Source organism: Budorcas taxicolor, chromosome 23 (assembly GCF_023091745.1).
Source record: "Budorcas taxicolor isolate Tak-1 chromosome 23, Takin1.1, whole genome shotgun sequence".
Classification (NCBI taxonomy): Eukaryota; Metazoa; Chordata; class Mammalia; order Artiodactyla; family Bovidae; genus Budorcas; species Budorcas taxicolor.
Window position 1 is genome coordinate 21,268,641 of NC_068932.1, and position 14,534 is coordinate 21,283,174.

The 14,534-nt window shown below is 51.3% G+C and overlaps 1 protein-coding gene across 1 annotated transcript in view; it reads left to right on the forward strand.

The window, feature by feature from the left end:
* Positions 1-14,534, forward strand: part of PAX2 (paired box 2) — an 83,002-nt gene that overhangs the window by 52,763 nt on the left and 15,705 nt on the right. Inside the window, exons 8-9 of the mRNA XM_052660894.1 lie at positions 10,433-10,608; positions 12,823-12,949. Of these exons, the coding sequence (XP_052516854.1) occupies positions 10,433-10,608; positions 12,823-12,949 (303 nt within the window). The remainder of the gene's footprint in view (positions 1-10,432; positions 10,609-12,822; positions 12,950-14,534) is intronic.

The following is a 14,534-nucleotide window of genomic DNA, read 5'->3' on the forward strand; positions in this document are numbered from 1 at the left end:
TTATTCTAAAGATTTCCAGACCCTAATAGTAAATGTATTAGAGTGTTGTTTGCATAAGCTTACCTTTCCCCCTTTTTTGCTATGGCATTGATCTTGTCACTGCCTTGCCCTTTCATTGTGACTGCTCAAGGATTATCAACAAAAAATTTAGGATCCTGTCCACCTCACCCCACCACCCTGCCCCACCTGAGGTCCTGATATTTGAGTTATTTGAGCCTGGGAGAGGTAACCCAGTTGAAATGGTTAAGAGTTACCCACCTGGCTCCCACCTGACTAGGCGTCTCCTGCTGGTCTCATTTTGAGGATTCTTTTCTTTGATGGAGAAGACAAAGTCAAGCCAGGGGTTGAGAAGTTCTGCCTTCTCTTTCGTTTCTCTCAGAATTACCTCCTTTCCTGAGCACTGAGCCTAAGCCTGCCTTCCTTTTTGTTCTTTCTTCAAACATGGTTGCCAAGGCCCTTTTTGTTGTTTCAGCTTGTTCTGAGCTTTTGTCTTCCTGACAGGCTCCTGCTACTCTCCTATCTATCCCTGGTTAGGGTCCCCTCCTCCCTCCTGTCCTTTATAAGAAAAAAAAAATAACTTGTCTGATACTAAGTGTAATATATGCTCATTGTAAAAATATTCAGAAGATACAGTAATTTTTTAAAAAAATTACCCATAATCACATCACCAAGAGATAACAACTGTTAGAATTTTGGCATATTCTTTACAGTCTTTTTGTCTCCTGTGTGTATATAATTTGTTATATTACATATAATTATATATATTAATATATATGTATACTTTTTATCAAAATTGGAATGATCCTGTATATACAGCTTACAACTCACTTTTTTTACTTAACATTATATAGGACCATTTTCACATATCATTAAATATTCTTTGAAAACATGATTTTTTTAATGGTTGCATAATCTTCCACTGTTCTGTGTACATGTCCTTTTAAAATCTAGGCTCCTCATATTTTAAAGCTCATTCGTGTGCAGCAACAATGATTTCCCTTAAACGCCCTCTCTTCCCACCCCTCCCCCACTCCCACTCTCTTTACTTTGTCAGGTTGATTATTTGAGCTTGTGGCAGTGGAATTTCATTTTTAGAGCATCCTGTCCTCATGGAATTATATTCCCCTCTAGAATCTCTTGCTGTGGGTGCACACAGCCATTCTTTCCCGCAAGGCATAGCAGTTTGCTCTCCTCTAGTTGGATTCTGCCCTAGTCCTCTTCTTTTGCCACTGTCAGTTCTAGACATGGTTCTTTTCTTCCCAAATCCCCAGTGCTTCCCTTTTATCAGTTTCCTCTTTCTTGATCAGAATTAAGCAGCCTGGAATACTGGAAAAGGGCATAAGACTAAGAGCTTTCATTCCTATCCTAAGGATAACTAGCTGTGTGACATGCGGAAATCACTCAACCTTTCTGAGCCTCTTTTTTTTTTTTTAATCTATAAGAAGACATCAGATTAAATTATCTCCATGATACTTTCTAGCTATAAAATGTGATAACACTGAATTCAGAGTAGCAAAGTCCTATGCTCCTTCTAAAGGTAAACTGTAAGGCAAGTAAAGAAAGAATCAATCTTTGCTTTTGGAATTCTATACTACAAAGCAGCCAACATTCTTTTATTAGCTACTATGTGTCAGGCTCTGGGCTAGATTTACAAAAATGAAAAAAGATGGGTTCCTGGCTTTAAAATAGTCACAGTTTAGTGAAGAAAACAAACATCAAAAAAAAAAAAACCTTAAGTACATATGGATTCTAAATTTGACTCTGCCACTTACTGTCTGGAACGAGTGCTTCAGAGCAAGTTACCCAACCTCGCTAGCTCTCAGTTTCTCCAGGTTATGAGCTCAGCTGCCAGAGGCATGTCGCCTGGGTTGCTTCTGCCTCCTCCTTCACTAGTTAGCTGTGTAACCTTAGGAAAGTTCCTGAACCTCTGCATTTCCATTTCCTCACCTACAAAATGGAGATAATAATAGAAGCTTCCTGCTTAAGTTCTGGTGAAAATGAAATGAGTTAATATATGTAAACTTCTTAGATGAGTGCCCAATATATAGTAAGCACTTAATGTTAGCTGCTGTTATTGTAAGGATTAAATCATTGGACTATGTTAGGCTTAGTGTCTGGTACCATAATAGGAATTGGATCGATTTTAGTTATTATTATTTCTACAATAGAGGTTTGGATAGATGTTTGTTGGAACACAGAGAACAGAGAAGTGAATCCTTCTGAGGTAGCAGTTAGCAACCCTCTGGTGTTCATCTGAGGAAACAGTCTAGAAAATCTCGAGAGACTTGGCCAAGGACATATAGCAGGTAAGGGACAAAACTAGAATTTCAGCCCAGGAGATGTTACTTCTAGTCCAGTATTATGTTAGGACCACAAATGTAGTTCGTGTCCCCAGAGACACATGGGTGTAAATTGGCACAGTAAGACTGAGGTCAGGCAGGCAGGTAGCCACCCCCGTCTTCCACCCTGTCCTGAACACATGGAGTGTTGAGAAGCAGAGCCTGGTCACAGTTAGCAGGTTTGCCAGGGCTGGAAGGCTGGGCAGAAGCTGGTGTTGCTCAGAGCCAAAGCTTCGGGCCAGGTTTCCAAGGGCTTCTTTACGCTTTCCCCTTGAACTTGGCTTGGGCTGCCTGGCCAGGGCAGTCCCACGGATTGTCTAGTATTAATATAAGGATGCGAGGCCGTGGTTCCTGGACAGTGTTTATTTACGTCAGCCCCTCCCAGCATGTGGCGCTCCACTCTCCTGCTCTCTCCTTCCTTTCTGGTCTCCTGCCCTTCTCTCCTCACCCCCTCACCCCCTTCCTTTTCCTTCCTCCTTCCACTTGCCTCTCCATTCTCTGAATCCCCACTCTTCTCCCAGTGTGGAGAGCAGCCTGGCTCTTCGGCATCTCTGACTTCTCTCCGGGCCCTCCATCAGAGGGGAGGCCAGGGTGGCAGCCCAGACCTCTGGTCCTGGCCGCCGTGGGGGTGGGGCCAGGGCTGCACAGGCGGGCTGCCCTGAATGACAAGCGGGGATATTGATCGCGTTCTGAACTCAGCCCAGCCGATAGAAGGTAATTAATGACTCCATTTGCCTCAGTACGGAGGAGAACAATTGAGTTTGAAACTGCAACAACTGGCAGCTGGGGAGACTGGGGGAGGCCTGGGGCTGAACCCCGCAGAGGAAGAAGGTGGTGTGAGAGGAGCTAAGGCAGAGAGAGCAGGGTAGAGGCCACCAGTCAGAATGGGATGCAGCAAAGAGCCCCCACCTGGACCCAGTACCCCTGATCGCTCCTGCTCCCCAAAGCCCCTAGAGGCCAGGTCCATCGCTTAGTGTCCCCACTTCCTCCACATTTTCCTCTTTTTCTCCTGTATCACTTTTCCAGGTCATTTTTAGTCTGCAGGTGAAGTAAGGCTTATTTTCCCTGAGCTTGCTTCTTGTTAGCTGTGTGATCACACACATGTTTTTTACTCTCCTTTAGCTTATTTCTCCATTTGTAACATTGGACTAATGGTATCTCTTCTGCAAGTGTTCTGTGGGGGATTAGGGATAATGTGTGGAAAGCACGTGGAGCCTGCCTCATACACAGTTAGTGCTCAGTAAATGGCTGCGATGATGATCTTTGACAAGGAAAGCAAATCTGATAGAGTGGAGAGAGCCTTAGAGTCAGACTTTCCTGAGTTCAAATCCAGCCTTTGGCTACTTTCTAGTTGGGAGATGTTGAACAAATAATTTTTGCCTCTCATCTGAAAAAATGAGAATAGTGATAGTAAATACTTCATAAAATTGAATGGATTAATGCGTGTATGTGGAAGCCCTGATGTTGTCAGTTTCCCTATAGATGGGTAGACAGGTATATTTGGGTTAATTTGAAATTAATATACATCTTTGCTATACTTTAAAAGAATTCCTCTCAAATGCCTGATTCCTACTTCCTTGGGTTCAGTGGACAGCCCCTGTTCATTCCACATTGACCTTGATGAACCTTGGTGCTTTCTAACCAAAGAAATGGCATAATTTTATTCTGTGATCAGTGCCTGCCCTCCTCCCAAAGATTCTGAGACCTCACTGGCTAGCCCTATTCATGGTTGGCCAGTCAGAGGGATCTGGCCTGGGACCAGAGGGGCGGGAGGTAGGGCTGTGCTCCCAGGCAGTCCAGGAATGGATGGGGAGTGACAAGGCTAAGTGAATGAGGAGATAACACCTTTTTTGTTGAGGAGTAAAAGTCATTTTTATTAATGATTCTCAAAGTGGTATGTGCTTCTTGTATAAAGCCTGGATCATATGGAAAAACTTACATGAGAAGTAAAGCATTTGCTCATGATCAGGGAGTAATCACTGTTACCCTGTGGGTGGCTCTCCTGGTCAAGGTAATCTTTGGTCTTACAATTCTCTTCTTTGGCATGGAGCTCAGGGCCCCACTGCTGGAGCCCTGCATGTGGGCTGGACCGGCAGATACTGCTACTCGTTGCTGCTCAGGCCACAACTGTCCACAGGGACTTTCGTGTGCCAGGCTCCCTGGTAGAGCCTGGTAGATATGCCCTTGATCTAGCCATTTACCCTCGTTTAACCTGCACTTCAGGTACTCTGAACCTTAGTTTCCTCACGAGTAAAAAGTGAAAGTTGCTCAGTCGTGTCCGGCTCTTTGCGACCCCATGGAGTAGCCCACCAGGCTCCTCCTTCCATGGAATTCTCCAGGCAAGAATGCTAGAGTGGATACACTTTCCCTTCTCCAGAGGATCTTCCAAACCCAGGTCTTCCACATTGCAGGCAGATTCTCTACCATCTGAGCCACCAGTAAAAAGGGGCTTATAATCCCTAGCTATCTTAGAGAGTAGTTGCTGCTGCTAAGTCGCTTCAGTCTTGTCCGACCCTGTGCGACCCCATAGACGGCAGCCCACCAGACTCCCCCCTCCCTGGGATTCTCCAGGCAAGAACACTGGAGTGGGTTACTGTTGCCTTCTCCTAGAGAGTAGTTAGGAAGCCCAAATAACATAAGGTCTACGAAAGCTTTTTGTTAACTGCTAGGCAAATATGAAGCGGTCAGAGAAGACAATACAAGCCTTTGTTCCCTTTGAAAGAATAATCTGCGTCAAAGTTTTAACTCAGCAGTTTGTTTAATTAATTTATTTATATGCTGCCTCATTCTGGAAACGACTTACGGGAACTCACTCTCCTTCAGATACGCTATGGCTCATGCCAGAGTGGACACGGCACTTGGAATGGGCTCCAGTTCTGCTGCCTCGTAGTGTGACCCTGGACTAGTCACCTCCCTTCCCCCACTTCACCGCCCACCCTGCTGGTTTTTATTACCTTAAAATGGGGAGTTTGGACCAAGTGTCCCCTCATCATTCTTCGTACAGTCTGGGCTCAGCAGCTCATAGGCTGTAGCTTCAGTGTAGGGAGGGTGCCAATCAGGAAAGGGGGGATCCTGGGAGGGACACAGCGGCCTGGATGGGGTCAGGGGCCCCTCAGCTGGGTCTCCTGGGTTTGGAACCCGGGCAACAGAATGAAATGATGTGGAGGGCAGGCTCTGGGTTCAAACAGACCCGAATTCAAATCCCAACTCATTTACCAGCTGCATGGCCTTGGATAAGCCACTTAACCTCTCTGCCTCAGTTTCCTTTTTTAAAAAGTGTTTTTATTTTTGGCTGTCCTGGATCTTTGTTGCTGCTGCTTGCAAGCTTTCTCTGATTGTGGTGCGTGGGCTTCTCATTGAGCTGGCTTCTCTTGTTGCTGAGCACCGACTCTAGGGTGCAGGCTCAGTAGTTGTGGCTCACAGGCTTAGTCTCCCTGCGGCAAGTGACATCTTCCTGGACCAGGGATCGAACTCGTTCGTGTCCTCTGCATTGGCAGATGGATTCTTCACCACTGGACTACCAGAGAAGTCCCATCCTTATCTTTAAAAGAGATATCGCAGCATCTACCTTGCAGGTTGTTGGGAGGATTAGATGGTGGGTTAAATGGAACAAGCTCTCGGTGCTGTGAGCTGCTAATGGATGGTGGCTGAGCAGGGACAGCAAAACAGGGCTGAACCCTCCACATACTGAGACCAACAAGTGCAGGGTGTCCCCTCGGGGGAGGGGGCAAGGTTACTAAACCTTCAGCAACCACATTTTCCAACTTCAATCTGAAAGTGGGGCCTGAGAGTGGGAAAGGATATTGGAAATCAGAATTGCTCCAGAAAGCCCAGAACGTGTGGCATCATACTCCTGCCCTCCTCTTGGAGCCCTGACAAGGCTTGGGCTGGTTTTCCCATCAAGATGAAGGCTGAGGGCCCACTGTGTCATCTAGGGAAGGGCTTCCCTGGAACCAGAAATGAGCAGGTAGACCTGCTTTATCTCACACCTTGTGACCAAAGCCGTGGTGTGGGGAGTCCAACGTAAGGGCCATCTCTGGGCCCTGTTCTCAAGCAGCCTCTGCCGGCTGCCTTAGATGACATCTGCAGCTCTGAGGTCAAGTTTCACTCTTAACTGGGAACACGGCGTGCTCTGTTTCTTGGACAGAGGTACTGTAGGCGGGCAGGAAGGTATTGGTGTGAGTGGGAAGGGCCTCCATGGACCAGAGTTGATGCTATTGGAAGTTAACAAGCAGTGGAGCGGGTGAAGAATGTGTGTGAGTCAGTGCAGGGGCCTGCTGTGGGCTTCTCACATCCTCTGACACCTGGGGCTGCATGGGACTTGCCTGACAAGTGACTGGATGTCTTGGGATGCCAAGTCAACCAGGTGGCTGGTTCAGAGACCTTCTGCCAGGGGTCTGGCTTTGAATGCTACTCAGGAGAGCCTCATTCATTCATTCCTTCATTGAGTACCAACTCTGTGCCCAGCGCCGTGCCTGGCACTGTAGCTATAGAGATGCACTAGTCATGGTTCCTGCCCATGGGGAACTCCCAGCCTGGCTCCTTGGTGAGGTGGATGCTAATTACTTTCCTTCTTGCTCACTCTTCAGCCCAGATTAAGACTTGCTTCTGCCTCTTCCTCCATGTTCGCCCCAGAGAGCTCTCCAGTGCCTGGGCCTGGCAGTGTCTCCTAGCCCAACCCCACCCCTCCCCCGATGCCACCTCTGAGACTCCACCCTTGGGAAGGCCCACCTGGGCCCTCTTTCTCCGCGTCCTGAGGATGCATCCCCGCCAGCGGGAGGCACTGGCAACGGTTTCGTGTTCTCTTCCTTTTCAATTCTCTTCTTCCACGGTCTCTGTTCTTCCTCTACACTCTTCTTCTTTCCTCCTCTGCCCTCTACCCTCCAGCCCCACCCCCACCCGGGTCCTGGACTGTGCTCCTCATCTGGATCCCCGGGCTTCCAGGAAAGCAGAGCCCACTGGGCTCATTCCTACGGCAAGTGGGCAAATGCCCTCAGCACAGCCTGTGCTTCTCTAGGCATCTGCTGCGGGAAGCTTCTTCCCTTTCTTCCTCTCTTTCTTTCTGCCCTGTCTCTGCCTCTGGCTTTCCTCCTTCACTGAGCTTCCTCCTCCTTGGACCTCTGAGTCCAGGCCTCCTTGCCTGCCTCCCTTCCCCACCCTTCCTCCTGCCTTTGCTCCAGCCTCCCTTCTCTAGCCGAGGGAAGGGTACCACCCTGGTCTCTGGGGAGAGCCTGTGGGCCCACGGGCTGACCCGGGGGGGCACTGCCTCCCTGTCCCCCACCAGTGATGCCACTGTCCTCTCCCTGCCCCTGTGACTTCCCACCCTGTTCCCCACAAGTGTCTTTGTGCTCCTCCGCCATTCATCCCGACTGCTGCCTTTCCCACTCCCTGTCACCTTCCTTCTCCTTTGGGGGGTCTCCTCAAGCCTTTGGCAGCCTCATGGCTCCATCACCCTGGTTTGCTTTTCTGCCCTTCTGGCACCTTCTGTCTCTTCCCCACCCCACCCCCCTTCCCTCTCCCCTTCTCCTTCCCAGTCTCCCCGCCACCTCTTCCAGGAGCAGCCTTCCTTTCACCTTTCCTCCCTCCCCTTTCTGTGGCTGCCTCTGTAACCTGTCTTATCACCAGGGCCTGAGTATACGAAAAAAAATAAATAAATAAAAAGGTCAGTGAGTGGAGGGAGCAGCAATAACCCCTAAAACAGTACTATCAGTGGAACATGATTGATCAATTGAATTCCATAGCGGCTGAAAAATGTGGGATTAAGTAGTGTATTATACGCACAATGAGTTGAGGCATGATGTTCATTTCAAGTTCATTTCGCCGGCCTCTGCCACCAGATCAGGCAATCAATAGGGGCAGCAGATATCATATATCACCTCTCTGCGGGCTGGGGAGAGAGCACCATAATCTCTCGCAAATTTAGAGTGACAGATTTGTCAAGATCTGAAGGGCCCCTGAATAAATGAAGGAAAAGAGACTCCTCCAGCCAGTGACCTAAGGACAAAGCTTCAGTTTAGCCCCTACATACACACACACACATACACACACACACACGGGCTGAGCCAAGCCACACACAGGCATATACACAAATCTACAGAGAGGCATAGTATGAGTCTCACTGCACATAGCACACACCTATGCATATAGCATGTGAGGCTGTGTTCACAGACAAATGCACGTGACTCCCCAGGACCCATTGGTGACACTGGAGTAACCACACACAAAGACACTCACTGTCTCCCTGTGCCCTGACAGAAAGGCTTCCCACAAAGGTAGGACTCCAGCAACAGAGGATTAGACACAATGAAACATGCAAATATTGATAGCTCCAAGGGATGGCCTTAGGATGATGGCACATCCTTGAAAGAGAAGAGGCACAGGAGAAACATAGGGATGTGGGCTCACGCTCCCTGTGCAGTCACACCCGTACACACACACCTGTTCAGAAAGGTTCTTGTGTGTATATGTGTACAAATGCATGCATATACACAGAAGATACACAAAAGGGGAAAATAAATATGTCACCATCTAACTCAGATAGAGAGAAGCACACACTCCCTCTAACACAGAAAAGCATTCCAGAGGCTTACACAGAAAAAACACGACAACAAGTTTTGTGGCCTTAGGAACATAGGGAATATAGAAATATCATTCATGCTGTCCCTGTGTCTGTCTGTCCACCTCAGACATCATCCTGGTCTCCATTTCTCTCTCTTTCACACACACACACACACACACACACACACACACAACACACTTTCTTTGCTTTCCCACCCCCTCCAGGATGGAGTGAAGACAGGAAGTCCCATTAGGAAAGCAGATCCCCTTGCTACATCTGGGAGACCAGCAAGAGACGATGGTTGCAGGTTGAGGTTAATCAATATGTAATATTTTCTATGGTCTCCTGAATGATACTGTATGGTGTTACTGTATATAATGCAATATTGATTATATCATATCGTATAATCACCTATAAACTGATATATATAACAGTCCCAGAGGAACACCCTGGGGCCTCCAGCATGGCTGGCCCCAGGCCCAAGACTCCCCAGCTGGTTTCAGGGTGAGGGAAGCAAAGGAGAGGCCAAGCGGTGGCTGCAAGGACCCAGCTTTGGGCCGGGGAGTGGCGGGGCAGGGGTTCGGGGAATGCGGGCAGAGCAGGCGCTTGACCCACTGTGCTCTCTGAAAACCCGCGTGGGTCAGATGGAGAGGGCAGGGCCAGGGAGGCAGGGGTAGCCGAGTGGCGGGAGGCGCCGGGAGTGGGCGCTCTGTGGCGCTGTCCTGGTGTTTCAGACCTGGGGTGGGTCTCAGCTCTCTGTGGAGATGGCAGGAGGAACCAAATGGCCAAGGAGCAGGCCTCTGACAGAGTTTAGCCAGAGCCCAGGTCAAGGACAGAAGCTGAGGAGGGGTTGCCTCAGAGCACAGCAGCATCTGCAAGGACCTGGGCTTCAGTCTCTGCCTGAGTCGCATTTCCTGGCTCCCTGCCACCTGCCTTCCTCCTGCTCCAGTCTCAGGCCTGGCCCAACGTAAGAAGAGTGCCTCCGCTGGGCCCCGAGTCCCTCCTCCCTCGGTGGTGAAGTTAATTACTTCACCCAGTCTCTGTGTTACACTCAGCCTCGGAGATTTGATGATTTTCCACCCTTGGAGTCAGTGGAACTGAAATTCATCTCAGAGCCAAGTTCAATTCTCCACAGGCTCAGTAATGCTGGCCTGAGACAACCAGCTCCTCCTCCCAGGCTGACCAAGGGCTGAGGCACAGGAGGGGTTCAGGGGAGACAGGTCCTGAGGAGATGGTGCCCAGGAGCCCCTCTGGCTCCCCCACCTCTGCCTAGTCCTTCCCACCCCCACCCCAAGCTGTGACAACTTCCCTTTGTCTTCCCAGGTCGTTCTGGGGCGCTGGCTCCCTCAGTCAGGACTCTGATGCATGGCCAGCCCCTGGGTCAGCCCCTCAAGCCTCAAAACTGGGTGTAGGAGTCCTAGAAGCGGTGCAGAGCCCCGGGGGCCCAGCCAAGTGCCCACCCCCTTTGCCCACTGCTTTGCTCTGTGCCTCTGCTCACCTGCGCTCACGCCCCGAGTGTCCCTGTGTCCTCCAGATGTGTCCGAGGGCTCAGTCCCCAATGGAGACTCCCAGAGTGGCGTGGACAGTTTGCGGAAGCACTTGCGGGCCGACACCTTTACCCAGCAGCAGCTGGAAGCTTTGGATCGGGTCTTTGAGCGTCCTTCCTACCCTGACGTCTTCCAGGCATCAGAGCACATCAAATCAGAGCAGGTGAGGAAGGAGCTCTCTGCTTGGAGAAGAGAGAGGGACTGGGCAGAGCAAGGCTTCTGGAGCCCGTGCTCGCAGGTCGGCCAGGCACACACCCAGCATCACATGTGCTGCCTGTAGGTGTGCCGTGTGTGTGCCCTGTAAGCACCCTCACACGAGGACATTATGACAAAGCTGAGAAAATCATCATGGTATGTGGCAGTTAGAAGGCGTGAGTTCTGGGTGCAAGCATAGCCGTAGGCGAGTCTTACCCCCTCTCAGTTTCAGCCCCATCCTCAGGTTCCCTGTCTCTAGACAGAAAACCTGACAGGTCACTTCCAGCCGTGCATTCCAGCCCTGCTCCTGGCATAGGGGATTCAGGAACACCCCTTGCCTAAATGCCCCTAGAGTCCTACAGAAAGTCTGAGGAAGCCTGGATGCTCTTCTTGCCCCAGGAGGTGTCAGGAAGAGAGCCCAGTGCCTGCCTCCTACTCCCTCACCCGGCTGTCCATCATGACCCCAGACAGGCTGACAGCCCACCCCTCAGACCCAGTACTTCCCACAGATGCAGAACAACCCAGAATACCCCAGCATAATACACAAAACACATCTCCTAACTCCTGACATTTACCTGTGTGCATGTGTTCACAGACGATCTACCACCCACCTGCTCCCTCCCCACCCTCCCACAGCCCATCAGCCAGTTGCTGTGCCCTCCCCAAGATCACCAAGTCAGCACCCCTCCATGCCTGCCTTCACCCAGAAGATAGGATAGCCCCCTGCCCCCTGCCGTGCGTGCATGCTCCGACACGGGAGCACACACACATTCTCCCCACACTACGGCCCGGGCCAGGCCCACAGCGAGCACAACACAGCCTGCCATGTTTGCACACTCAGCACACACCCGCACGCAATGCACACGCACAGCCGCACAGACTGCACAGCACAGTTCTACTTGGGACTCCAACAGCTCTCAGCCATTCGCCTTTCTCCCCGCCCGTCCTTTTATCCCATAAGCTGTTTGTCTTCATAAAACAAAAATCAAAAGTCTTTTTAAGGTGCCCTGAGCCATAAACCAACAAAGGAGGAGCCGGCCGAGGCGGGCGGCTTGGTGCACCCTCCCCGAGTCCCCGGCTGTATTACAATGAATAACCTTTATTTACTTTCATTAGACTATTAAACACCAGCACAGTCATTTTTCCCCCTGAAACTCAGAGCAGGGCCCATAAAGCAAATCCGAAGCCTAATTGAGTTCATTTTAATTTCTCTCCGATCACAGCGAATTACTCTGGTGATAAATCAGGGGGCAGCTTCACCCCCAGTAGAAGGCCTAATTTGCAGCTAATTACAAAACTGATTTCTACAGGAAGATCAATACGAGAAGGAATTGGAAATGACGAGGCAATCCTGTCCAGCCAAGGAGGGGAGGGGGTCCTCTGGGGGGGGCCAGGAAGCGGAAGAGAAAAAAACGGACCCGAAAGCGCAGAAAATCAGTTTTAATTTAACGTAATATTAATCAGAGCAACTTTTCCTGCTTTGTGCGGGCTCCTGGTCGGCCCAGCTCTGGGGTCTGGCTTGGCAGTAGCTGCAATAAAAAGGCAATTACCGGAGTGTTTCAGGCAGGACACCCTTTCAGAGTCAATGACTGGCCCCCTCCCACCCTTCTGTTAGCCATGTGGACTCTCCCCCTCCCCAATTTCATACCCCAGTGCACAGGCAGAGAGCGAGGGGCCCGTGAGGCTGTCTTTGTTTGTTTTTTAAAAAGGGGCGCCAGCACCCGATCAGCGGCTCAGCAGTGCCAGGCTGGAGGCCCCACTAGGCCCTTCCCCCCAGCTCCTGCCTCTGCCATCACATTAGGGTTCATCTCCCCTCCCTGAGACTCCCTACCCCCAGGCACCTGAAAATAGCCCTGGCCTCTTACCAGGGGGTTTCCCACTGCTACCCCTCGCCCTTGGGGTCTTAAGCAGGAGAGGCTACAGAGAGGTCAAGGGTGCTTGAATACCCACCAAGAATGGATGGGCTGCCCCTCAACTTCCCAGAGTCAGGTCTGCCTCCCCCCAGACACAACTCTGCATCATCCCTTGAGCCCACCCCTCCCACCCTCCCCGCCCTCTGCCTGGCCAGCTCCTTCCACCCCATCTGGGAGGGCTCCCCGTCCCTCCTCCCCATCTGCACACCAAGGCCTCTCTCCGCATGTGTGCGTCAATAGCGAGCTGTCTCTTTTCTTTCTCCTCCCAGGGGAATGAGTACTCCCTCCCAGCCCTGACCCCTGGGCTTGATGAAGTCAAGTCGAGTCTATCTGCATCCACCAACCCCGAGCTGGGCAGCAACGTGTCAGGCACGCAGACATACCCTGTTGTGACCGGTAAGGGGGCTTGCAGGAGGGTGGGGAAACTGCTTTCAGTGGGGGCGCCTCAGCCTATGCCATCTGGGGCCCAGTGTGACAAGTGGGCTCACTGCCATGATCTCTGTAGAAAGAGCAAGTCTCCAAAAGCCAGGGCACTTCCTCAACAGATGTGTACAGATGTGGGAGAAAACACCATGGGCAGGCTCTCTGTGTGCTGCAGCCTGGAAAGGTCAAAGCCAGAAGGGGTTATAGCTGGTTCTGCCCATCCTTTTGCCTCTTTCTGTGCCTTTTTTTCTTGCCTCTACCAAGGCGGTGAGAATTATGAGCCTCTCGCTAGGATGTGCATGGGAGAAGGAGGGTAAATAAGCTAGGCCAGCAAGAATGGAGCCTGAGTGCCCATTCAGTGTTGAGCCTCCACACTCCCGTGTCCCCAAGTCCCCTGGAGGACCTGTGTCCCTCTCCTCTGGGCGGCCCGGGAGTGCCAAAATTGTGGCTTTGGGCTTCAGGGCATGGCATCCGGTTCTGTGGTAATAGATAAGCTCAATTAGTTCAGCCCTTCTCCAGCTTCTCAGAGACATCATTGAGACCAAGGCTTGATTTCAAGGCCAGGCAGGGTCCCGTCCCTCCATGCAGGGGGCAGGGCACCTAATCCAGGTGGATGAAGAGCAGCAGAGGCAGCTAGAGGGGAAGAAGGCTGAGGTGCGGCGCAGTGGAGGGCCCAGCTGATGACACTCCTGGCCTCCGAGCTGCGGGCTGGCACTGCAGAAAAGGGTTTCCGGGCCAGGAAAGTGCCCAAGTGGGAGAGACACACATCGAGGTGTTATTAAAATTCACCTAATTATTCTGAAGACAATAAAGCCAATGTGCCGTTTGTTCCTTGGGAGAGAGAATGGCTGAGAAGGGTCTCGGTGGGGATTGGGAGACGCTGAGGCATTACTTGCCGAGCAAGGCGAGCGGAGGTGGCATGGGGACCTGGCAGCCCAGCTGTAAGCAGCCAGCAGCAGAGATAGGGAGCGGGCTTGGCCCCACTGGAGGACAGGTTCCAACTTGGAGCTGTTCTGAACGCGCCTCCGGTCTGAGACGGGCTGCAAGCGGCCACCATCCTCCACCTGGGGACTTGGGAGATCCCTGTTGCTTGCTGTTCCATATTCTCCCTAAGGGGTGTCCCAGTCCCACTGTTCCTGGCCTGGAGAGAGTTGAGCTCTTAGGCCAGGCAGTCAGAGTTTGAGTTCTGGACAGGCTTTTGGGAGTGACAACCAAAATCTGGGTCAGGACACAGCACAGGACCCACTGGCCCTCAGCAGGAGACAGTCCATCGTCCAGTACAGAAGCTCTCTGAGCTGTGGGCGTTCCGACCCAAAGAAGAGCGATGGCCTAGGATGGGTCACGTTTCTTCTGACCTGCTGAGAGTTACAGTGGTCACTTCTTAAAGGTGGCCCACCCTAAGGCAGCAGCAAATCAGAGCCCAGGAGCCTTCTCTAACCCCAGCTATGCTTCCCTGGGCCCAGGGCCACCATCCAGAAGGTAGAGGCTTCCTGGAGCGGAGAGAAGGCTCTCTGGGGCAGGGTTCCTACAGCAGAACTCAGGCTGGTGCAGAAAAGTG